The 24,540-nt window shown below is 43.8% G+C and overlaps 1 protein-coding gene across 1 annotated transcript in view; it reads left to right on the top strand.

The window, feature by feature from the left end:
* LOC127578838 (phosphatidate phosphatase LPIN2-like) overlaps positions 1-24,540 on the top strand; it is a 62,193-nt gene that overhangs the window by 6,683 nt on the left and 30,970 nt on the right. Inside the window, exons 2-4 of the mRNA XM_052031350.1 lie at positions 22,308-22,508; positions 23,335-23,430; positions 23,936-24,219. Coding sequence (XP_051887310.1) covers positions 22,317-22,508; positions 23,335-23,430; positions 23,936-24,219 — 572 coding nt within the window. The 5' untranslated portion in view covers positions 22,308-22,316. The remainder of the gene's footprint in view (positions 1-22,307; positions 22,509-23,334; positions 23,431-23,935; positions 24,220-24,540) is intronic.

The following is a 24,540-nucleotide window of genomic DNA, read 5'->3' on the forward strand; positions in this document are numbered from 1 at the left end:
TTATTCAGGCAATTATACTAATCGCTGTGACCATTGCCTCCCCCTGTGCAGACAGTATTCTTCAAGCTGATATTTGCATGCTTAGCACAGACCACCATTTTAGGCAGTTAATTTTTTTTTGGCGGGGTGGGGGAGAATGACTTGAAAATGTTGCCAAAGAACTTATCATTATTTGCTTCAGCTTCTTTTGAGGAAGACAAGCAAAGTGAATTTGCAATGAATTGTAGAATACTAGGAAGTCTTGGGCTATTCTTTGTAGTTGAGGATGATCTGCTCTCACTCCAACTGGAGGGTAAGATGTCCAGGCATAATTTCTTTTAATTTGCGATGGCCATTGTGTACCAGCTACCACATGGGCTTAACATTGCAAAGTCTTGGTCCAATGGCGGGAGGTCCAACGTGATTGGCAACCGGGTTCTGCTGCACAGACTTGCACATGTTGGCACGTACAAAAATAACTGCTCTTAAGCTTTGTACACAGACCTTAGCTCATATCTCTATATCCTTTTTATAATTATGGAGATGAGAACAGTGCCCAGTACTGCATGTGGTCTAATGAAGATTTGATGCAAGCTTAGAATCTTTGCACTTTCAATTATTTTATTATGGTAATGAAACCCAGTGTTTGCTTTTGTTTAAATGCGGGGGAAGAAAGTATCTTGCATGTCCACAGATCCCTGAACTTAGTGAGATGGATAAATAAGGTATTTGATAATACATACAAGACACTTGCCTTGATCTAATGAAGTATAGAATATACCTGCAGGGAGGTCATGCAAGAATACTGTATAAAATAATACTTAGGCTCTCGCTAGAGTATTGGTCTGGAGTTCTGGTCATCCCACCAAGGAAGGAATGTTAGCCCTAGAGAATTTTCAGAATATGTTACGAGAAATGAGGAAAGACTGACAAGGCTGGGGCTGTTATCTTTGCAACAAAGATGGAGGGGAGATTTAAGTGAGGTGTACAAAATTATGAGAAGCCTAAACAGAGTAGGTAAATAGGCTACATTAAAATTAATTGGTGGAAGGAATAGAGGGAAGTTGGAGAAAATGATGTTGGGGAAAATGTGAAATTGTTCTTTTTGGCAGTAAAAATAATGGTGAATGGTGTGAGATTGCGGAGGGATCTGGGTGTCCAAATTCATGAGTTGGAAGAAACAGTAATATGCAGCTACGAGAATTAGTCAGGAAAGTTAACAAAGAACGATTATTTATCGTGAGGGGAGATGAGTTCAAAATTAGGGAGGTAGTGCGTCAGGTGCATAGGGTATTGGTGAGATCACATCTGAAGTACTTAGTATTCATTTCCTTATTTAAGGAAGGATGTAAATGTGTTTGAACCAGTTCGTATTAAGGTTAGCTAGAATTTCTACTAAGTTATCCCATGAGGATAGATTGGAAAGGCCAGGCTTGTATCTGCTGGACCTTAGAAGGTGAGAGATGATTGTAACATAATAGAAACTGAGAGGACAATGTGGTGGATATGGAGAGGATGTTTCTTTCTCTGGGGGAATCCGGAACTAAGGGGGAACTTTATTTTCTCAGAGGGCCTCGAGCCTTTGGAACTTCTCCTCAACATTCAAAGCAGAGTCTTCGAATACTTTCAGGTAGTGTTAGAGTCTTGATGGGGGATGAAAGGTTACTGGGATAGATGGGAATGAAGAGTTGAAGTTACAATCAGATCAGCCACTATCCTATGGAATGACAGAGCAGGCTTGAGGGGCTGAGTGGCCTACTAATTTTGTAAGTTTATTAATAAAATGAGATATTTATGCTACTCTCAATTTTTGACCAGTGTGGAGACTATAGACTCCCCTCTGTGGTAAATTTCTCTGATTCTGTAGTATTTATGATTGTTGGATTTGCTGAATTTCTTTTGTGTGAAGATGAGAAATAATCTTCCATAATGTTTGTTGCTGTCTTAGAAAATGGAGAAAGCATGAGTTAGTAGAAAGAAACAACTACAGACACAGGAAATGTTCACAGAGAAAAATGTTGGACTCTCAGCTGCTGCTTACCTGATCCAGATTACATTTACATTTTGATGACAGCTCTACAGAATTTTGTAGTACAGGACATAGCTTATCAGTTCCTGCTGATTCTTTCTGTTTGAAAGTGCTCTTAGACAGAAGCAAAGCTGGCAACACAACAGATGCAATGCAAATTTAAATCTTCGTTGCTTTCTGAAATTTTCCTTTGGAGCTTTATGCGAGGAAGTTCAGTTGTTAATTGTAAAGGAATGACCTGCAAGATGATACAAATGAGTGTGATTTATGCATCTACATACGAATGGTTGCTATCCATCTTGTTATTGGATAAGAAATGTACAGACTTGCATCTTTGATGGGAAAATGTACTGATTTTTGTCACGACACCTGCTTTTTTTTGGTTGTGGAATTTGCCTTGAAGTTGTCTCAAATGCAGGATGAACTTTGGAAAATTGTGGTTGAGTCCTGGACAGGAAAGCTTAAGTTGTGGAAAAATATCTTATTAATAGTGGTGATTTGCAAGATCTATCAGGTATTTTAATTTCTGTGGGAGAACAGCTTAAGATACATAGACACTTTTTATACTTTTGAAAAACATTATGTACCTGCTTATAATGTTGCGACTCCTGCTGAGAATCAGCTGCTGTCTTTCCTTGGCTCTCAGCTTTCAGTCTTCATTGAGGAACAGGGAGTGAGTGGAGGATGTATGTGTGAAGGGGGAGGGTTGGCATTTGGCACTGATGACCCAGTGGGAAATTGCTTTGCTTTTTTTCGCATCCAGGATGGGGGAGTAGCAGCCCTATTGATCAGCCTGATTCAGACCCAGGAACAGGTCCCGCTGGGTTGCTGATTTCCCCTCAGTGGTAGGGTGGGTTCTACAAAGTCTGTACAAGCAGTCCTAAAGGTCAGTTTTCTCCTGTGCTCTTAAGGCCACTGACCTCTGGTTTGGGCCTGTCCTGCTGCAGACTCCTCACTTTCCCTGTCACTGTTGCATCTCTACAGACTCGCTCTCTCTTTCAAAAACAAGATGGTGGTCAGGCAGCATTTGAGGAGACATTGGTATTGGTTTATTATTGTCACATGCACTGAGATATCATGAAAAACTTGATTTTGCATGCCATCCATACAGGTCATTTCAAAACACAAGAACTTTGAGGTAGTACAAGGGAAAAGCAGTAATAGAATGCAGAGTATATAATGTTATGGTTACAGTTACAGAGAAAGTGCAGTGCAGGTAAACAATAAGATGCAAAGACCATGAGGAGGTAGATTGTGAGGACAAGAGTTCATCTTTAATGTGGAAGAGGTCCATTCAGGAGTATCAGAACAGCAGGATAGAAGCTGTCCTTGGGCTTAGTGGTGCACGTTTTCAAGCTTTTGTATCTTCTGCCCGATGGAAGGGGTGAGAAGAGAGAATGTCCAGGGTGGGAGGGGTCTTTGCTTATGCTGGCTGCTTTTCCAAGACAGTGAAAAGTGTAGGCGAAGTCCATGGAGGGGAGGTTGTTGTGATGGACTAAGCTGTGTGCACAACTCTTTGCAATTTCTTGCAAAAGAGAAAAGGATAGTCAACATTTCGGGTTGAGGACATTTGGGTCAGGGTTGATGCAGGGTCGCGACCTGAAATGCCAACTATCCCTTTGCCTCCACAGATGCTCCTTGACCTGCTGAGTTCCTCAAGCAGCTAGTTTTTGCTCCAGATTCCAGCACCTCTTGTCTGTCTCTCTCTCGCTCCCTCGCACGCTCTCTCATTCCACCCTTTTCACCTTTGTGTTGTGTATCTGGAACAGTGAGATTGGTGTGTGTTTTTTGTAGTAATCATTTTTGGTATCTGGCCATCCCTGGTAAGACCAACATTTATTGCTCCTCTGTTATTGCCCCTGTGAAGGTGGTGATGAGCTGTGTCTTTGAACTACTTCAGTCCTTTTGATGAAGGCTCTCAAAGTGAAGTTGGGCGAAGAGTTCCAGGGTTTAAATCCAGCAATGGTGAATGACTGGGAAAATATTTCTTAATTCAGGATGGTGCATGACTTGGAGGGCAACCTGCAGGTGATGGTGTTTCCATGCCCGTATTGCCCTTCTACTTGGTGATTGAGATTGTGGATTTGGGAGGTTCTGTTGGAATAGCACAGGGGGTAACTGCAACACATTTTGTACACACTGCAGCCACTGTGTGTTGGTGGAAGGAATGAATGTTTAGCATGGTGGACAGCGTGCCAGTCAGGCGGGCTGCTTTGTCCTGGATGATGTTGAGCTTCTTGAGTTATTGGTGCTGCAGCTATCCAAACAAGTGGAGAGTATGCAATCACACTGCTCATATGGGCCTTGCAGACAGTGGAAAGTCTTTGAGTAACAGGAGGTGAGATATTCACTGCAGGACATCCAGCCTCTGACCTGTTCTAGCCACGGTAGTTTTATGTGCATGAGTGCATGTGAGAGAGAGTGAGAGGTTGAATGAATGTGTGTGCAGGGCAGCACTTGGCACTGGTCACTCTGGCCAGAAAATTGTGATAGAGGCCTCCTAATAAGGAATCGTAGTCTTGGTAGAGCTTTTGTCAAATCGTAAGTGATAATAATGCTTAACTATGCCAGCTGCTGGAAGCAGAATAAAATCAAATTTAAATTTAACATGTGTATTATATCAGAAATTAAATTTAGGCCAAATTATTTGTGTATTTGAAGGTATTGGTTTTGACATTTTTCTTTTTGTATTGCTGCTTGCTCTTGTCTGTACTTTGCCCTCAATAGGGATGAAACCATGTTTCTCTGACAAATAATTTTGGCATTTTTTAATGTTCTTCAGATTTGTCTCCCAAGGGAATAAGTTGTGCTCACTTTCCACTTTTAATAACCCTTTTGAGGATTGCAAAATCAGCTCAGGGATCTTCCCAATCTCCAAGCTGATTTCCAGTCAATCTTATTTGCAATTTGCTCTTGTTCCTGCCCATTCAATCCATGATCACCTCAGTCACCATAGGAGTTTGGTGCTCTTCAGAATTGTGACTTTACCAGTGACAAGTTCACAATGTAGGTTCAGAGGAAGAAGATTGGATGGAGGATCTCATTCCTTTGTGATACCAATTACTCTAAGGTATAGTCATAAGTTCTAAAAAGGTCATATCTGGATGCTGCAAGAAACTTTGGGGGTGCTTTATGTATAAAAAAGTAAAATATAATCAAAGATGCAAAGATGAGATGATTTTTAAAACACTAGATTAGAAAGAAGGACTTAAAGTTAAGTTACCGGTTCCTCAGGATCTGTCAAAACACCTTTTGTAAGTCGTATTGTTGATACAGAATCCGATGCCATTGCCAGGTTGTCTGCAAGTTAAAAATGTGTTAAGGTTTGAGACTGAAATATTTTCATCACTTATTTCCAAATCCTATAATTTTTGTCTGACTTCTTCCCCGCCTCGGTGCATTTGCAGCTGAAATTCTCATCCATGCCTTTGTATTTTAAAGACTTAACTATTTAATTGCAGTATTTATCAGCCTCCCGCATGTGCCTCTTGTAAGCTTGAGGTCATGTAGTACCAACGTGACTGTTCACTTCTTATCCATTTTCTCAAACCATGCAGTCTCTTGTCTCGCTATTTTATAATTGTATTCGTTCCCTGAGCATTTGTTACCCGTATTTTTCTCCTTGATATAACCTTTAATGTCTATCTTCAAATCTTATTGTTTTTATCACATCTCCTGCACCCTTTCCTCCTTCCTCACCCAATCTAATTTCAGTTTCTGGAATTTTAATTGATCTATTACACAGTATTTAAAATTATCAGTAAAATTATAGCCATGTAGTTTGAGATTTGCAATTAAAGTACGTTATGGAATTTAGTGCATTGTTTTTAAGAAATCCTGGGTACGAACAACACAGGGAAAACACATTGTTGCAGTATAGCCTGTTCTGATGTGCTAGCAATGTAACTATTAAATCTCATTTTGAAACCTACATTATCATCACTGTTTGAAAAGTGCATACAATTGCATTTGTATTCACAGCTAATTTTGAAACAAATGGAAAAACTGGAAGCGAACGATTGCTGAGGTTTTGCAGAGATACGATGATGCTGGTCAAACATTAATTGCCATTTTATGATGAACAGTAAAACATTTGATGCAAGTTAAAAAGAATTGTAATTGCAATCTTTGCTTGGAAAGTATTGCAATATTCTGCATAGATCTAATTGTTGTAGCCCTGTTGTAAAACAGTTGTCTCTAAAACAATAAGACAGTCCTGCAGATTATTTACAATTGTGAAATGTTGTGCTCAGCAAGTCTGTTCATTTTGAAACTAAAAGTGTGCAGTAATCTTATTTACTCGTGTTTAAAAGGAAGTCCGTTTTAGGACGTGCTGTCAGATTAGAAATGATGAGTCTGGCATGTCCAGTATTTTTACAGTTTGCAGATAGTGGTGTATGCAGTAAAGTAGACTGAGGTTGTTTTCAGAATTGGTGGTAGTATTGGTAGTTATTTTTGAAGTAATGAGATGTTTGTGTTTGGGGATGCGAAGTTTCCATTTGCCAACAGTAAGATATGTTTGTTGACAGAAAGGAAATTTCTGCTGCAGAGTTTGCTCATCTTCATTTTCCTTCATTGGCAGAAAGTAATCTCCTTGTTCCATCAAAATCTTCCCTTTTGGTAAGTGTGAATTTTAGTTATCCTGCAAGGAATAGAATTAATTTATTTTTTAAATACTTTTTAATTGTTTACATAAAAGAATAGATATTTTCCCATCCAATTCTGAGTCTGAAATGCCAGTGTTTGTTGTTGTCTTTACATGGAGTATACTGCAGGAAAATATGTTTTGATTGTGAATGAAATGTAATGAGGCAAAATTAGATGCTGAAAGATCTGACCCTTTCGTTTCAGAGTCATAGAACTGTACAGCATAGAAACAGCCCCTTTAGCCCACCACGTCTATGCTGACCAGCATACTTATCAGTATTAATCCCACTTGCCTGCATTAATTCCATATCCCTCTATCCCTAGCTCATTCAGGTACCTGTGAAGATGCCCCTTAAATGTTGTTACTCTCCCTGCTGCCACCACCACCTCTGGCAGATCATTCCAGATGCCAACTAATCTTTGTGCGAAGAATTTACCTCTCAGATCTCCTTCAAACCACCTCCCTCTCACAATAAACCCATGCTCTCCAGTTTTAGACATCCCTACCATGGGAAACAGACACTGGCTATTTACGCTACCTATGTCTTTCATAATTTTATATACCTCCTATCGAGTCATCTCTCAACTTCCTTCGCTCCATGAAAACAGACCCAGCCTATCCAGTCTCTCCATATAACTCAAGCCCCCCAATCCAGGTAATATCCTTGTGAATCTTTTCTGCACCCTCACTAGTTTAACTACATCTTTCCCGTAGTAAGATGAACAGAACTGCACACCGTGCTCCAAATGGGGCATAACCAAGGTTTTGTTCAACTGTAACATGACGTCCCAACTCCTGTATGTAATTCCTTGGCTGATGAAGGCAAGTGTGCCACATGCCTTCCTCACCACCCATGTGTTCCCATTTTCAGGAAACTATGTACTTGTACTCCAAGGTCCCTCTGTTCCCCAGGGCCCTGCCAGTTACTGTGTATGTCCTACCCTCATTTAGCTTCCCAAAATGTATCATCTCACACTTGTCTGAATTGAATTCCATCTACCAGTTGATCTATATCCTGTTGTAACCTCAGATAATCTTCACCATCCATTATACTACCAATTGTGGTATCATCTGCAAACTTACTAATCATGCCACCTATAATTCTAAACCAAATCATTCATAATTTATGACCCAGCACCTATCACTGTGTCACACCACTGGCCACAGGCCTCCAGTCTGAAAAACAATCCTCTACTATCACCCTCTGCCTCCTACCACCAAGCCAATTTTGTATCCAATTGACCAGCTCACCCTGGATGCCATGTGTTCTAACCTTCCAGATCGACCTACTACGTAGGACCCTGTCAAAGGCCTTGCCTAAGTCCACGTAAACAACGTCTGCTGCTCTGCCTATGTCAATCCTTTCAGTCACCTCTTTTTAAAAAAAACTCACTCCGTGAGACATGATTTCCCACACACAAAGACATGCTGCCTATCTCTAATCAGTCTTGGCCTTTCCAAATGCAGATCAATCCTGTCCCTCAGAGTCTCTTCCAATAACTTTACCATCAGTGATGTAAGGAGTCTAATCTGAATGTTGGTCTCCTCAGAATACAATTTGCGTTTCCTCCTCTAATCTTCCAAAATATTTTTTTCAATTCTTTACTAGAGTGCAACTATCTTGAGTACACTCACTTTTGTTCTGTGACTTCTGGTGAGAATCATGAGACTGTTTGACTGGGGACAGTATCAAAACTTACCTGAGTCTGTGTTGATCCAGTGAGTGCAGTTCCATTAGGGATCATTAGATGGGACAAGGAGCAGGACTCTAAATTTTCCTTGCCTAATTAAGGCATTTGAGCCAAGTTTGTTGACATTACCACATTGGATGAGAACATCAAGCCCTGTATTTAGTATTTAATTGATCAGAGTCCTTTACATAGAACAGTGCAACACAGGACAGGCCCTTCGGCCCGTGATGTTGTGCCGAACTTAATTAAATGCCTAACTAAACTAATCCCTTCTGCTTACACAATGTCTATATCCCTCCGTTCTCTGCACATTCATGAGAGCCTCTTAAATGTCTCTATTGCATTTGTCCTCACCACCAACCCTGCAGCGCATTCCAGGCACCCACACTCTGTGTCCAAAAAAAAGCCTTACGCCCTTTCACCTTAAAATGCATGCCCTCTGGTATTAGACATTTTGATCCTGGGAAAAAGGTACCAGCTGTGTACTCTATCTATGCCTCTCATAATCTTAATAACCTCAATCAGATCTCCCCTCAGCCACTGCTGCTCCAGAGAAGAAAACCCAAGTTTTTCCAACCTCTCCTAATAGCAAATGCCCTCTAATCCAGGTAGCATCCTGGTAATCCTCTTCTGCACCCTCTCCAAAGCCTCCATATTCTTCCTATAATGGGGTGACCAGAATTGAATGCAGTACTTCAGGTGCAGCCTAACTAGAGTTTTATAAATCTGCAACATAACTTCCCAACTCTTGAACTCAGTTGCTTGACTACTAAAGGTAAGCACGCCATATGCCGCCTATCCCACCGTATCAACCTCTGCAGCCACTTTCAGGGAGCTACGGATGTGGATCCCTTTACATTTGATCTCCCAAGGTGTAACACCTCATATTTGGCTGGATTAAACTCTATCTGCCATTTCTCTATCCATATCTGCAACTGATCTATATGCCGCTGTATCCTTTGGCAATCTTCTACACTATCCATATCACCACCAATCTTTGTATCATCTGCGAACTTACTAACCCACCCATCTACATTTTCATCCAGATCACTTAAAATATATATATATATCTCACAAACAGCAGAGGTCCCAGTATGCATCCCTGCAGAACACCACTAGTCATGGACCTCCAGCTAGAATAAGTCCCATCTACCACTACCTTTGTCTTCTATAGGCAAGCCACTGTGGATTCCATGTACCTTAATCTTCTGGATGAGCCTCTCATGAAGGCCCTTGTAAAATGCCTGATTAAAATCCATGTAGACAGCATCCACGACTCTACCTTCATATCATCTCCTTGAAAAACTCAGGTTAGTAAGACACAACTAGCCCTGCAAAAAGCCAAGCTGCTTGTCCTTAATTCGGCCATGGTTTTCCAAATGCTCACAAATCCTATCCCTAAGAATCCTCTCCAATAGCTTCCCTACCACTGACGTGAGACTCACCAGTCTACAGTTTCCAGGATTATCCCTATTTCCCTTCTTCAATAATGGAACAATATTAGCTACTCGCCAACCCTCCAGGACCTTGCCTGTGGTTAGAGAGGACATGAAGATCTTGGTCAAGGCCCCAGCAATCTCATCTCTTGCCTTTCTCAATAACCTGGGGTATATCCCATCAGGCCCTGGGGACTTATCTATCTTTAAGAGACCCAACGCTACCTCCTTTATCACAAAATGCCCTAGCATATTAGCACGCTCCACACTGATCTCACTATCCTCCACGTCCTTCTCCTTGGTAAGTACTGATGCCAAGTACTCATTTAGGACCTCACCCATGTACTCTGCCTCCAATCACATGTGCCCTCCTTTATCCTTGAGTGGTCCTACCATCTCCCTCGTAATACTCTTGCTCTTGATGTACGTATAGAATGCCTTGAGGATTCTCTTTAATCCTACTTATCGTGGTCTTTTCATGGCCCCTCCTGGCTCTCCTAATTCCCTTTGTGAGTTCTTTTCTAGCCTCTTTATAATCCTCAAGGGCTCTGTTTGATTTTAGCTTCCTAAACCTTACATACATTTCCTTTTTCTTTTTGACTAAATTCATCCCCTCTCTTGATATCCAGGGTTCCCATACCCTGCCACCCTTGTCTGTCCTTACTGGAACATACCTGTCCTGTACTCTGTGCAGTTGGTCTTTAAACACCCTCCACATGTCAAATGTGGACTTGCCCAAAAACAGCTGTTCCCAATTAACTCAGTTTCTGCCTAATACTCTTGTAATTTGCCCTGCTCCAATTTAATACTCTCCCGCAAGGTCCATACTTATCCTTATCTATAGCTATCTTAAAACCGAAGGAGTTGTGGTCACTGTTCCTAAACTGTTCTCCCACTGAAAGTTCAGTCACCTGGCCAGGCTCATTTCCCAACACCAGGTCCAGTATGACCCTTCCTCTCATTGGACTTTACCTTCAGTGAGTTCAAGATTAAGTTCATGAACAAACCACAATGCACTTTTGGTGTCAAGCTTAAAATGTGACTTGAAGTGGATGTTTTTTTGTGTAATGTAGAAGTGAACTAATAAAGGCACAGAGACATTTTAATACTTCCTACTTTGTCATTGTATTTCCTTTGTATGCATAAAAATCACAGAAAACTGGATTTATGATAGAAGGATATTTACAGTGCAAAATCTATGTTAATAATTTAGGTCTGCAGCTTTCTGACCTTCTGAGAGTTCGAACTTGTTTTTATTGCCACCTTATTGGGGCATTCCAGTAATAACTAAGGCCCTTTTTGACATTGATTGAAGAACTGAAATTGCAAGCCTGTCCTTGTTCCTGTAAATGCTAAGTTTCAAAGGGTTTTTTTTGCAATGTGCTGTTGGATTTCCAGTAAACTACTGAGCTAGGAACCAAATGCAAGATGCATTTTGATCAAAATTTGGAGTTCAGAATGAAGCTGTTGACGGAACCGAGAATGGGGCAAATTCTCTAGAGAATTATTATTTCTTAGTTTAATTGAATTAGCTAAATGTAAAGTCTGTTATTAAAATGGCATGCTGGCTCAAATTCTTGAAATTGGTGGAATGCATTCTCTAGAATTTAATTCCAACCCAACTGGATAAAATTCCATGAAGTCACATGATGGTACATGCAATATTGAATGCTCAGAGAAATGCTATCCCTGACAACCTTCAGTTCCATGGGATGATGGTTTGTACATTATGGTCAGCTCCATGTTGAATGTTATCTGGTATGTGTCACAATGTCTGCATGGCAGTCTCTGCTGCACTTACAGCATATGAAGGCAGCGGGCTGAGAAGTTCTAACATTTGAGCTTTCTGTTTTTCATCTTTTCCAATGCCCTCTTGAACAGTTGGCCTCTTAGAGGTCCTGACTTTCCATGGCATTTCCCTGCACATTTAAGCAAGATACAAAGACACATATTCTACTTTTGTATCTTAAATGTGCTGGGAAATGGACGTCCAGCAGGTTGTGGCCCTTTGGCCAGTTCACCACAATGAATGTCCTTGGGAATACAGCCAAAATCCTTTTCATGAATGTGACCAATCCACTGGAACATATTGGCTTAGTAATTAATGTATGACGAATTGGCTGTAGGACTTCTAAATTGGTTACCTTATCTTGACAGGAAATGCTTAGATGTCTCAGAGGCAGTAAAAGTGCAAACTTTAATCATGCCTTGCTTTTGTTATCCAGGCCTCATTCCTGTAGAGGAAAGTACTTAAGGGCATGGACTTTGTAAACTCCAAGTTTGGTGTTATCTGTCAGGCTGCTGTCGGTCCACACTCTCTTGTTTAGCCTGAACAAAGCAGCAGCTTTTGTAAGGCATGTGTTGATTTCACTGTTGTATCAGCTTCATAGTAATTGTAGAGCCTTAATATGTGAAGCTGTCAAGATTGTAAATGGTGCCAGGAATAATATACCACTGGCTTCTCCACTATCTTTTGGGAATGCTGAAGAGCACCTGTTCAGTGGAATTGAGGATGTCATTGATGCGGGGTCAACCTTTCTGCTCTGAATGGAAAAGCTTCATGGGTTGCGTCCTGATCTTGTTACACCTCTGAGGTAATCTCTGTCACAGTTAGTGTGTGACAGCTTCCTGTGTTGAGGATGTTATTGATGGTCACATTTTGCAATGACCTTGGATATCTCTGTGTCACCTCTTAGGCAGCAGGGATCAGATAGGTCTCTTAGGGAATATAGGGTAGCAAGGAAGGAACTTAAGTGGCTGAGGAGAGCAAGAAGGGGACATGAAAAGGCCTTGGCGAGTAGGGTTAAGGAAAACCCCAAGGCATTTTTCACTTATGTGAAGAGCAGAAGAATGATAGGAGCAAAGGTAGGACCGATTAGGGATAAAGGTGGGAAGATGTGCCTGGAAGCTGTGGTAGAAGGATGACAGGAGTAAAAGTAGGACCGATTAGGGATAAAGGTGGGAAGGTGTGCCTGGAAGCTGTGGAAGTGGGTGAGATCCTCAATGAATACTTCTCTTCCGTACTCACCAAGGAGAGGGGCCTTGATGATGCTGAGGACAGTGTTGTAAGGTTAATGTTCTAGAGCATGTTGATATCGAGAGAGGATGTGTTGGAGCTGTTAGAAAATATTAGGACAGATAAGTCCCCGGGGCCTGATGGAATATTCCCCAGGCTGCTCCGCGAGGCAAGGGAGGAGATCGCTGAGCCTTTGGCCAGGATCTTTGAGTCCTCATTGTCCACGGGAATGGTACCGGAGGATTGGAGGGTGGCAAATGTTGTCCCCTTATTCAAAAAAGGTAGTAGGGATTGTCCAGGGAATTATAGACCAGTGAGCCTTACGTCTGTAGTGGGCAAGCTGTTGGAAAGGATTCTTAGAGATAGGATCTATGGGCATTTAGAGAATCATGGTCTGATCAGGGACAGCCAGCATGGCTTTGTGAAGGGCAAATCATGTCTCACAAGCCTGATAGTGTTCTTTGAGGAGGTGACCAGACAGATTGATGAGGGTAGTGTAGTAGATGTGGTCTACATGGATTTTAGTAAGGCATTTGACAAGGTTCCATATGGTAGGCTTCTTCAGAAAGTCAGATGGCATGGGATCCAGGGAAGCTTGGCCATGTGGATTCAGAATTGGCTTGCCTGTAGAAGGCAGAGGGTTGTGGTGGAGGGAGTGCATTCGGATTGGAGGACTGTGATTGGCAATGTCCCACAAGGATCGGTTCTGGGACCTCTGCTTTTCGTGATTTTTATTAATGACTTGGATGAGGGGGTAGAAGGGTGGGTTGACAAGTTTGCAGATGACACAAAGGTTGGTGGTGGTGTGGATAGTATGGAGGACTGTCGAAGGTTGCATTGGGATATTGATAGGATGCAGAGCTGGGCTGAGAAATGGCAGATGGAGTTCAATTCGGAGAAGTGTGAGGTGGTACACTTTGGAAGGACAAACTCCAAGGCTGAGTACAAGGTTAATGGCAGGATTCTGGGTAGTGTGGAGGAGCAGAGGGATCTAGGGGTCCATATCCACAGATCCCTGAAAGTTGCCTTACAGGTGGATAGGGTAGTTAAGAAAGCTTATGAGGTGTTAGCTTTCATAAGTCGAGGGATAGAGTTTAAGAGCCGCGAGGTAATGATGCAGCCACACTTATAGTTCTAGTCGTCTCATTGTAGGAAGGTTGTGGAAGCGTTGGAAAGGGTGCAGAGGAGATTTACCAGGATGCTGCCTGGTTTAGAGAGTATGCATTATGAGGAGAGACTAAAGGAGCTAGGGCTTTACTCTTTGGAGAGAAGGAGGATGAGAGGAGACATGATAGAGGTGTACAGAATATTAAGAGGAATAGATAGAGTGGACAGCCAGCGCCCCTTTCCCAGGGCACTAGTGCTCAATACAAGAGGGCATGGCTTTAAAGTAATCGGTGGGAAGTTCAAGGGAGATATCAGAGGAAGGTTTTTCACCCAGAGAGTGGTTGGGTCATGGAATGTGCTGCCTGGCGCAGTGGTGGAGGCAGGTACATTGGTCAAATTCAAGCGATTACCAGGTAAGCATATGGAAGAATTTAAAATAGAGAGATATGTGGGAGGAAGGGGTTAGATAGTCTTAGGTGAGGTTTAAAGGTCGGCACAACATTGTGGGCTGAAGGGCCTGTATTGTGCTGTACTGTTCTATGATTTGTCCTGAAATAAATCAATAGTTACGTGGTGCTTATGAAAGTTGCACAGCTCAGTAGTCCCTGGCCATTTCATTACATTTCTCTTGCCTTGATGTCTGAGACCATTTCTTCATGGTCCAGCCCAACTCTTGTGTTGATAAAGATGTTTTGTCTTCAAGATTTTGGTGGTGACAGTGTCAAACTCTGCATAGAACTGACCTTCATTCTCTGTAGTAGAGCAACGATAGAGTATGTGCTGTTAACTGACCTAGTTTGGTTGAAAAGTGGATGGAGGGAATACATTCTGAGCCATTTCTTGTGGGTTGTTGGGGTGTTCTATCATCGAGAACTATGAGCTCATGGCAGCAAATCTATGCCTTGATCATATGTTTCCTGTGATCCCTTCCCTGTGAAATGCTTTTCTGTCAGGGTTAGCTTTGTCTCTTGAAAGGAGGCTTGCTTAAGTAAAAACAAAAAATGCTGGAGATACTCAGCAGGTTAGGCAGCATTAGTGGAGAGACGTGAAGTGTTAACTTTCTCTCTCCACATGTTGCTTGACCTGTTGAGTATCTCCAGCATTTTCCGTTTTGATTTGCGCTTGTATTCTACGTCCCTTATCAATGCCTTGGTGGCTTGTTTTAAATGAAATAGAACACTCTGTATCCATTTCATTGCCTTGTTCGTTTACAGGGATAACCCTGTAAGTTTTCTGTACTTGTATACTTAGTCATTTGACATTCAGAAATGTTTAAAATTTATCTTGTGTTTTGTGTTTTAAGAAACGTTCTCTTGTAGTGGCTAGCTACACACAATGAACTGAAGACACAGAGTCACTGGTTTGAAATCAGAAGTCGAATGAATGACAGGGGCGCGGTGCGCCTTTAATATCCGAAAACTTCCCGTGCTACAGTTCTCGCACTGAAGTCACATGCGGGTCACCTGACCTTCCCGTGCGCGGGCTTTCCTAGCCCGACGATGGGGAGGAAGGAGGACCCTGTACCATCTTGGATCGGGGCCTCTGACGTTTGCGATGTCGGGAGCCGGTTCGATGCCGGTGCGGTGAGTTGCTACATAACCACCCCCCCCCCCCCCCCCCCCCCAGAACCAGCGATACCGTCACGAAAACCTGAATTAAATAAACTATGACTTGGGTGGCCTGCCCCTGCGTTGCACTCGCTGGACCACCATGGGTTGGTCCAAGTCTAAATTGACCGGCTTCAGCTGGTCAATTGCAAAAACCTCCGCGCCCCCCAATGTCCAGCACGAACGTAGACCCATTGTTCCTGACGACCTGGAATGGCCCTTCGTACGGCCGCTGCAGCGGTGTTCGGTGCGCGCCCCTCCTGACGAAGACAGACTTACAGTCTTGGAGGGAAGTTGGCATATGGGTCGGGGCCTGTCCATGTCACGAGGTGGGTATCGGGGCCAGGTTCCCAAGCCGCTTGCAGCCGGTCGAGCACTGCAGCAGGTCCTTCCTCTGGCCCCCGAGGGGCTGGTAGGAACTCGCCCAGGACGACTAAGGGCGTTCCGTAGACCATCTCCGCAGACGAGTCGTGCAGGTCCTCTTGGCGCGATGCGTATCCCCAGCGGGACCCAGGGGAGTTCGTCTACCCAGTTGGGCCCCTTAAGGCAGGCCATGAGTGCCAACTTCAGGTGTCAGTGGAACCTCTCCACCAGCCCGTTGGATTGCGGGTGATAGGCGGTGGTGAGGTGGATCTGGGAACACCACAAGTCGGCGATGGCAGACCACAGGCTGGAGGTGAATTGAGCTCCCCTGTCTGAGGTGATATGTGCCGGGACACCGAAACGGGCCACCCAAGTTGACAAAAGGGCCCGTGCGCAGGACTGGGTGGAGGTGTCTGCAAGGGGAATGGCTTCAGGCCAGCGGGTAAAACGGTCGACAGTCGTGAGGAGGTACCGCTCTCCATGGGAGACTGGGAGGGGGCCGACCAGGTCGACATGGATATGGTCGAACCTCCGGCGGGTAGGATGAAAATCCTGCAAGGGGGCCTTGACATGCTGCTGTACTTACGAGGTTTGGCAGTGTGTGCAGGACCGGGCCCATTCGGAAACCTGTTTACGCAGGCCATGCCAGACGAACTTGTTGGACACCATCCGGACAATAGTCCGGATGGATGGGGGTGCGAGGCCATGGATGGAATCAAACACCCATCGGCGCCAGGCAGCTGGGACGAGGGGCAGGGTCTACCTGTGGAGATATTGTAGAGCAGGGTGCGCTCACCAGGGCCTACCAGTAGGTCTTGCAGTTGCAGGCCCGAGACTGTGGTGCGATAGCTGGGCATCTCCATGTCTGTTTGCTGTGCCTCCGCCAAGACGCCGAAATCCCCCCCCCCCCAGCCGGGACAAAAATTGGATGGTGGGCTGTGACAGTGCATCCGCGACCACGTTCTCTTTCCCAGACAGATGGCAGACGTCAGTGGTGAACTCTGAGATGTATGACAAGTGCCGCTGCTGCCGTGCTGACCAGGGATCTGAGACCTTGTTGAAAGCGAAGGTCAACGGCTTGTGGTCGGTGAAAGCTGTAAACGGCCTGCCCTCCAAGAAGTATCGGAAGTGTCTGATGGCCGGGTACAACGCCAACAGCTCGCGGTCGAAAGTGCTATATTTGAGTTCTGGTGGTTGAAGGTACCTCCTGAAGAACACCAGCGGTTGCCAACGCCCTTCGATAAGCTGCTCTAGAATGCCTCTGACCGCTGTGCTGGAGGCGTCGACCGTGAGGGCAGTCGGGATGTCCGTACGGGGATGCACCAACGTGACCGCGTCTGCGAAGGCCTGCTTGGTTTCAACGAATGCGGTGTGAGCCTCTTCTGACCAAACAATGTCCTTGCTTCCACCCGACAGGAGAGCAAACAACGGGCGCATGATGTGGGCCGTGGATGGTATGAACCGGTGATAAAAGTTTACCATACCGAAGAATTCCTGCAGGCCCTTGATGGAGGTGGGTCTGGCAAAATGGCAGATGGCGTCGATCTTTGCAGGTAGGGACGTGGTGCCATATTTGTCGATCCGATGGCCCAGGAAATCGATTGACTCAAGCCCGAACTGGCATTTGGCTGGGTTGATGGTCAGGCCGAAATCCCTCGGGCGAGAAAAGAGTTATCGGAGGTACATGAAATGTTCCTGGTGGCTGCTGCTGGCGATCAAGATGTCGTCGAGGTATATGAAGGCGAAGTCAAGGTCGTGCCTGACCGCATCCATCAGTTGTTGGAAGGACTGAGCTGCGTTCTTGAGGCCAAAGGGCGTTCAGACGAATTCAAAGAGGCTGAAAGGTGTGATCAGCGCCGTCTTTGGAATGTCGTCCGGATGCACCGGGATCTGGTGATACCCGCGGACGAAGTCGACCTCGGGGGGAAAAAATGGATCGCCCGTGCAGGTTGGCAGCGAAGTCCTGAATATGCGGCACGGGGTACCGGTCCGGGGTAGTAGTGTCGTTCAGGCATCGGTAATCGCCACAGGGTCGCCAGCCTCCGGCTGCCTTGGGGACCATGTGTAGCGGAGAGGCCCATGGGCTGTCCGACCTGTGGATGATCCCCAACTCCTCCATTTTTCTGAATTTCTCTTTCGTGAGGCAGAGCTTGGCTGGGGGTAGCCGCCGGGCGTGGGCGTGGAGGGGAGGGCCCTGGGTGGGGATGTGGTGCTTGGGCAAAGTGGTGGAGAACTGGGGCGTTAGTACGGACGGGAACTCTGCCAGGACCCTGGCGAACTCGTTGGTCGACGTGGTGACGGAGTCGAGGTGTGGGGCCGGTAGCTTGGCCTCACCCAACGAGAATGTTTGGAAGGTCCTGGCATGTACCAAACGCTTACCCCGCAGGTCAACCAGCAGACTGTTGGCGTGAAAGAAGTCTGCCCCGAGGAGTGGTTGCGCAACGGCTGCCAGGATGAACTTCCAAGTAAAGTTGCACGTGCCGAACTGGAGGTGCACCACACAGGTGCCAAAGGTCAGAATGGTGCTACTGTTGGCGGCTCTGAGGGCAGGACCTGGTGTGATGTTGCGAGTCTCGTGGCTGTTGGGAGGCATGACGCTGACTTCGGCTCCGGTATCCACTAGGAAACGACGTCCGGGACGCCTGTCCCACACATGCAAGAAGCTATCTGGGTGGTCAGCCGCCGTAGCCATCAGCGGCGGCTGGCTCTGGCGTTTCCTGGAAACCTGCATGGTGGCCGGCACCTGTGGGCGTCAGTGCCCCACCGCTGGTGGTAGAAACACCATTGGTCAGTCGGTGTCTCAGACCTGGTGGCGGGTGGGGTGCGTTCGATCGCCGGGTCTGGCCTGCTGGGCCACTGGGTATGTGGTGTGGCAACGCGCTCGGCAGGCGCCCCGCTCTCCTTTCTTGCCCGCCAAAGGACATCCGCCCGGGCAGCCACTTTCCGGGGGGTTGCTGAAATCGGCATCCGCCAGGGGCAGGTGGATGTCGTCGGGTAACTGCTGCAGGAAGGCCTGCTCAAACATCAGGCAGGGTTTGTGGCCGTCTGCCAGGGCCAACATCTCGTTCACGAGCACAGGGGTGGGGGGGTCTGTCACCCAACCCATCGAGGTGGAGGAGGCGGGAGGTCCGTTCACGTCTGGAAAGGCCGAAAGTCTCGAGAAGGAGGGTCTTGAACTTATTGTACTTCTCCTCCTCCGGGAGCGCCTGAATGAAGTCCTCGACCTGCGCTGCGGTGTCTTGGTCGAGGGCACTCATCACATAGTAGTACTTGGTGTCGTCCCTGGTGATCTGGCGAATCTGGAACTGGGCCTCTGCCTGGTCGAACCAGACACGAGGCCTGAGGGTCCAGAAGGTGGGCAGTTTCAGGACTACTGCCTGTACCTCTTGCTGTGCAGACATCGTGGGTCCAAAAACGTTTGGGCCCATCGGGGTCACCAATGTAGCGGCTAGTTACACACTACGAAATGAAGAGACGGTCGCTGGTTTGAAATCAGAAGTCGAATGAATGACAGGGGCGCGGTGCGCCTTTAATATCTGAAAACTTCCTGCGCTGACGTCACGCGCGGGTCACCTGACCTTCCCGCGTGCGGGCTTTCCTAGCCCGACAATGGGGAAGAAGGAGGGCCCCGCGCCATCTTGGATCGGGGCCTCCGATGACGTTCGCGGTTCAGGAGCCGGTTCGATGCCAGTGTGGTGAGTCGCTACACTCTTCCCTTTCTCTTCCCCTTTCATTCTTTTGCTTAAGTACTTTCAGATCCATGGTCACAACAAAATGTAAACTGGATTTGATTGTGTTTTCTTCCCTTTTTGCCTGGTGTCTTTTCTGTCAATTAAATTTTACATAAAATAGGTAGTAAATAAGGAAAGAAAAAATAGGAATTACACTTTTTAAAAGGCAGCATGAAAAGGCATGGAAAATGTTAAGAGAAATCCTATTATTCAAAGGCTGATCAGTTTATAAATCAGTTTGCAATTTTATAATTGAGCAGTCTTCTTGGAGCTGTTGACTTGGCTTTAATATTGAACATAATGCATTATTTTTCACTTGACTGTGTGATATCAGTTACTGTTCTCTGGTGGTAATCCAGTCCTTTAAACCTCTTGGGATATAAACTCTCTGCTTTTGGATGCCCTGCAGAAATTGGGAGCGTAAGCCATATTGAACAGGATATGGATATACTGGAACCTTACTGGCCTGTAAATCACAGAGACTGACCAGTAATAAAGCCAACTGAAAATCTAAGAAACTGATGTCTAACACATTGAGGTGTGACCACTAAATGATTGAAATACTAAAGTTGTTATGTGGTTGACTAATGTTGAAATTGATTCTGTCCATGCCCACCAGTTTGCTTGCCCTGCTACTTAAGTATTTCTTTCTCTGTGTTGTGCATTCATCTCACAGGCTGATTCTGATTTACTGGAAAGTGATGATTCTCTCTGAGTCTTATCTGTTGGTCTCTCTTTCCTTTCTCACTGACCCACCCTCTCCATTTTTTGACCTGTAAGGTTTTCCATTTACCTTTGAAGCATATGTGCAATTACACAGGGTTACGTCTGTTGGGTAACTTGAGTTGACATGAAATAGATAGGATGAACATCAGCAGAATTGGGCACATGTCACCAAAGGAAATTCTTGCTTTCTGTATTTAATTTGGTGCTCAGGTGCAATTTTGACAGCCTCTATTTTCATCATTTGCACACCAAGCTGGATAGGGTGGTAAAATGACCCTCTTTAAGAAACAAGTGGATTACCAAAGGTTTAAACACTTCTTCAGGTCGATCTCTTTGTCCAAGGTTTCAGCCATCTGTCATCATATCTCTGAATACTCGTGTAAAGCAATGAGATGCTTTTTCCATGTAAAACGTCTTATAAATATGATTAATTTACAGTGCATGTGTGTTCAGATTACTTGTCTGCTTATAAACTGTTATTTCAAGACCATCATAGGCCGCTAATTAGAATGTTGCAGGGCTTAGATAGCCAAGACTTTCTGAGCTTAGCTCCTTTATTCAGTAGATTATTTGTGTACTTAGCTTTGTTTTCAAGGCAGTGAAGTAGGGACCACTTGATTAGCTGTTTTGGTCCAATAATTGCTCTGGTTATCTTGGGTCATGTTACAGAATTTATTGAGATTAATCATAGACTGAAAGATTTTAGTGCTAGATGTAATACACCAGAATTCCCATCCCCTGAGTCACTTTACTGTAATGACCATGAATCAGTAGTGCAATTTTAATTCTTGACAGAGTATTGTTTAAGTAGTTTATTGGAAATAAAGGTAATGCTTTGACTTCATGGGTAAAGTGAAAACAGACTACCAAACTTGTTCTGAAGGCTTCTGCATTATTGCTCTGTTCAAGAGAAATTGTGGATAACAGATTTCTTCTTAACTGTACATTGAAAAGTAAAGAAGGCAAGTTTTGGTTTAGACATTCATTTGAAGCTTGAACAATCTGAGTTTAACAGAGGGGTATACCTTAAATATAATTTATGATGAATCAGTAAAAGGAGTAAAAATATGATTGATATTAAAATTATAAAGAATTTTTGTTCTTGGAAACTGTCATTAAAATGTGGAGCATTTTTGGAATTAGTCGGAGAAGCTGGAATTAGATAAACGTATGAAAAGAGAACCAGGAAATAGGATTAAAGTTTCCAGGTGCTTGCAGAACTGTTACTCACAAAAGCACGATGGGCCGCAGTGACCTCTTGTGTTGGAATTTTTATGTTTTCATGATTTCAAATCTGACTAATCTATAGTTAATTTGATTGGTTGAAGCTAGAAAAAAAATTATCCTAATGACAAATAGAATTCAGTAATATGAGATAATGCCATTCTCTGTAATGTAGTAAATTTTAGTAAATCTGTTAAATGGGCAAAGTAGTAAGCCATATTAAAATGTTGCAAAATATTAAGAGGAATAGATAGAGTGGACAGCCAGCGCCTCTTTCCCAGGGCACCAATGCTCAATACAAGAGGGCATGGCTTTAAAGTAATGGGTGGGAAGTTCAAGGGAGATATCAGAGGAGGGTTTTTTTTTATCCAGAGAGTGGTTGGGGCATGAAATGCGCTGCCTGGGGCAGTGGTGGAGGCAGGTACATTGGTCAAATTCAAGAGAGTGCTAGATGAGCATATGGAGGAATTTAAACTAGAGGGATATGTGGGAAGAAGGGGTTAGATAGTCTTAGGTGAGGTTTAAAGGTCGGCACAACATTGTGGGCTGAAGGGCCTGTATTGTGCTGTACTGTTCTATGTTCTATTACTGTTAATTTATACTGCAGGGAGAATTTTTGATCTATTCGTATGAGGCTTTTATTGTGAAGATTTGAGGCATACTTTTAATAATCCTTTCAGTTTATTTTTTACAAAGTAAAACATACTATGTTTTGTTGTATTCTAACTTTTTTTTGTAATTTTATTGTAGTCCCAAACCATGAATTATGTGGGGCAGTTGGCTGAGCAGGTGTTCGTTACGGTGAAGGAGCTTTACAAAGGACTGAATCCAGCTACCTTGACAGGATGTATTGATGTCATAGTGGTCAGACAGCCGGATGGCTCATTCCATTGTTCACCCTTTCATGTTCGTTTTGGCAAGCTTGGTGTATTGCGATCAAAAGAGAAAGTGGTAAGTTCTTTAATATGGACTCCATTCATTTTATGAATCCATAGTCTGTTTTACAGATTCTGGTTCTTCACCCATGTTCTCAAAGTGTTTTACATCTGGAGTAAATAAGAATCATTAATTAACATCACCTTGGGTCTAGTGAGATGCTAATGATATTCATTTTCAAAGTACTTTCTGTCTTTTGACATCTTAATCTTAAATGTTCTACACAAAGAAAATACCTTTTGTGAATAGTTGTGCAGAGAAGGTGGTTCTAGAATAACAACATGTACTTACTTGGTATTTGCTGGAAGCTAATAAACTTTTTTGGTGTGGTTCCATTCAGCTTATTGTGTCCATCTAGGTAGCGAAAGATAATTTGGGCTATTCTTTTGGTTTCATAGTTTTGTGGTTTACAGCACATTGAGTGGTTATTCAGGTGCTTTTTAAATGGGTTGAAAGTTTCTGCCTTTGCTTGGAAAAGATAAAAGGAATATCTGAGATAAAGTGAGGTCAGCTTTGCCATGGGAATAAGCTGTTGAGGAAGTAACCTGGTTCCAGAGATATTAACTTTACCCTTTCCTTCCCTTGCCCATCTTCTCTGCAACTTAAGACCAACTTATGTTCTCTTTTCTAGTTCTGAAAATGGGTCTTTGACCTGAAATATTAACTGTTTCTTTTTCCGCAGATGCTATTTCCAGCATTTTGTATCTTTATTTCAGACTTGCAACATCTGCAGTTTTTGTTTCACCTTTGGATGTCGATTTGCCTTTTAACAGAATAGACTTTTGTCAGGAGCAATAAAATACTGAAATACTGCAATACATTCTCTTCATGTTTATTTCAGGTTGATATTGAAATCAATGGAGAACCAGTTGAGCTGCAGATGAAACTCGGTCACAATGGAGAGGCTTTTTTCGTGGAAGAAACAGAGAAAAATGAGGTATGCTGTGGTTTACTAGTCAGATTAAGGCTGATCTGCACTTTAACTTTACTTAAACCTGCTTTTGTTCTATAACATGTTAATACTTCACTGAACAACAAACTTTCTTAAGCTTGAAAATTTCAAATATTCTGGCACCCATTGTCACTTGGAAAACAACAGGTGCTGTGGGTGAAATGTCCTCCTGATTTCACTTCTCAAAAGCCGAGCTCTAATTTAGGATGTCCAAAGTTTCATTATTTTCTCCATTGTTATTTGTGTGACTTTGTGTTGTGCAAATTGATTGCCCAAACTGACTTTCTGTATCAGAACAGTGATCTCGATATCAAAAAATACTTCAGTTATAAAGCCCAGTGAGGTTTCCAGTGGTCAGGAGTAGACACTTCATAAAACCAAAACTTCTCCTGTTGTTACCATTATAAATGACAAGGAACCACTATGTTGCAACTGATGTTTAAGTGTGATGAAGTTACCAATTTTATTCCTAACACTATTTTCCTCTCAGGGCATTGTTCCCACACACTTAACAACGTCTCCAATTCCTGTTGAAGGAGCTTATTTTACAAAAGAAGCAAATTTGTCCGAGAATCAGAATTTGCCGAGTCCATTCACTGGGCCAGAAATTGATAACACAGTAACTAACACTTCAGCCAAAAAGAAAAGACGTCGCAGGAGGAAGCACAAACCAGAGAATTCAAAGAAAGATGAGCAGGAGTCCTCTTCGGATGAGCAAGATGTACCCGAGATGGATGTTAATTCAGAAGAACAACTACGATGTGCAGCTGCAAGGTAGGTTATTTATTGACTTTTGGAAGCATTTGTATTAACATTGTGTTTTGTGCCTGATTATTAGTTGTTACATTGACCAATCTGTTCCTGTTTATCTAGTAACACTAAATAAACCAGAAATTTCAGTCTCATTATCTTTTAATCTTCTCAGATCTAGTGGAAGAAGCAATGTCCCTTCATAACTTGCAGCCCCAATATCTGTTAACGTTTTTTCTATTAGTTTTGTTTTCATTATGTAAAGAATTATCTAAGGGCTGTAAACATTACTTTATTCAAGAGTTACATTGGAACATAAAAGGAATAGGAGCAAGAGAACGCCAT

Source organism: Pristis pectinata, chromosome 16 (assembly GCF_009764475.1).
Source record: "Pristis pectinata isolate sPriPec2 chromosome 16, sPriPec2.1.pri, whole genome shotgun sequence".
NCBI lineage: Eukaryota > Metazoa > Chordata > Chondrichthyes > Rhinopristiformes > Pristidae > Pristis > Pristis pectinata.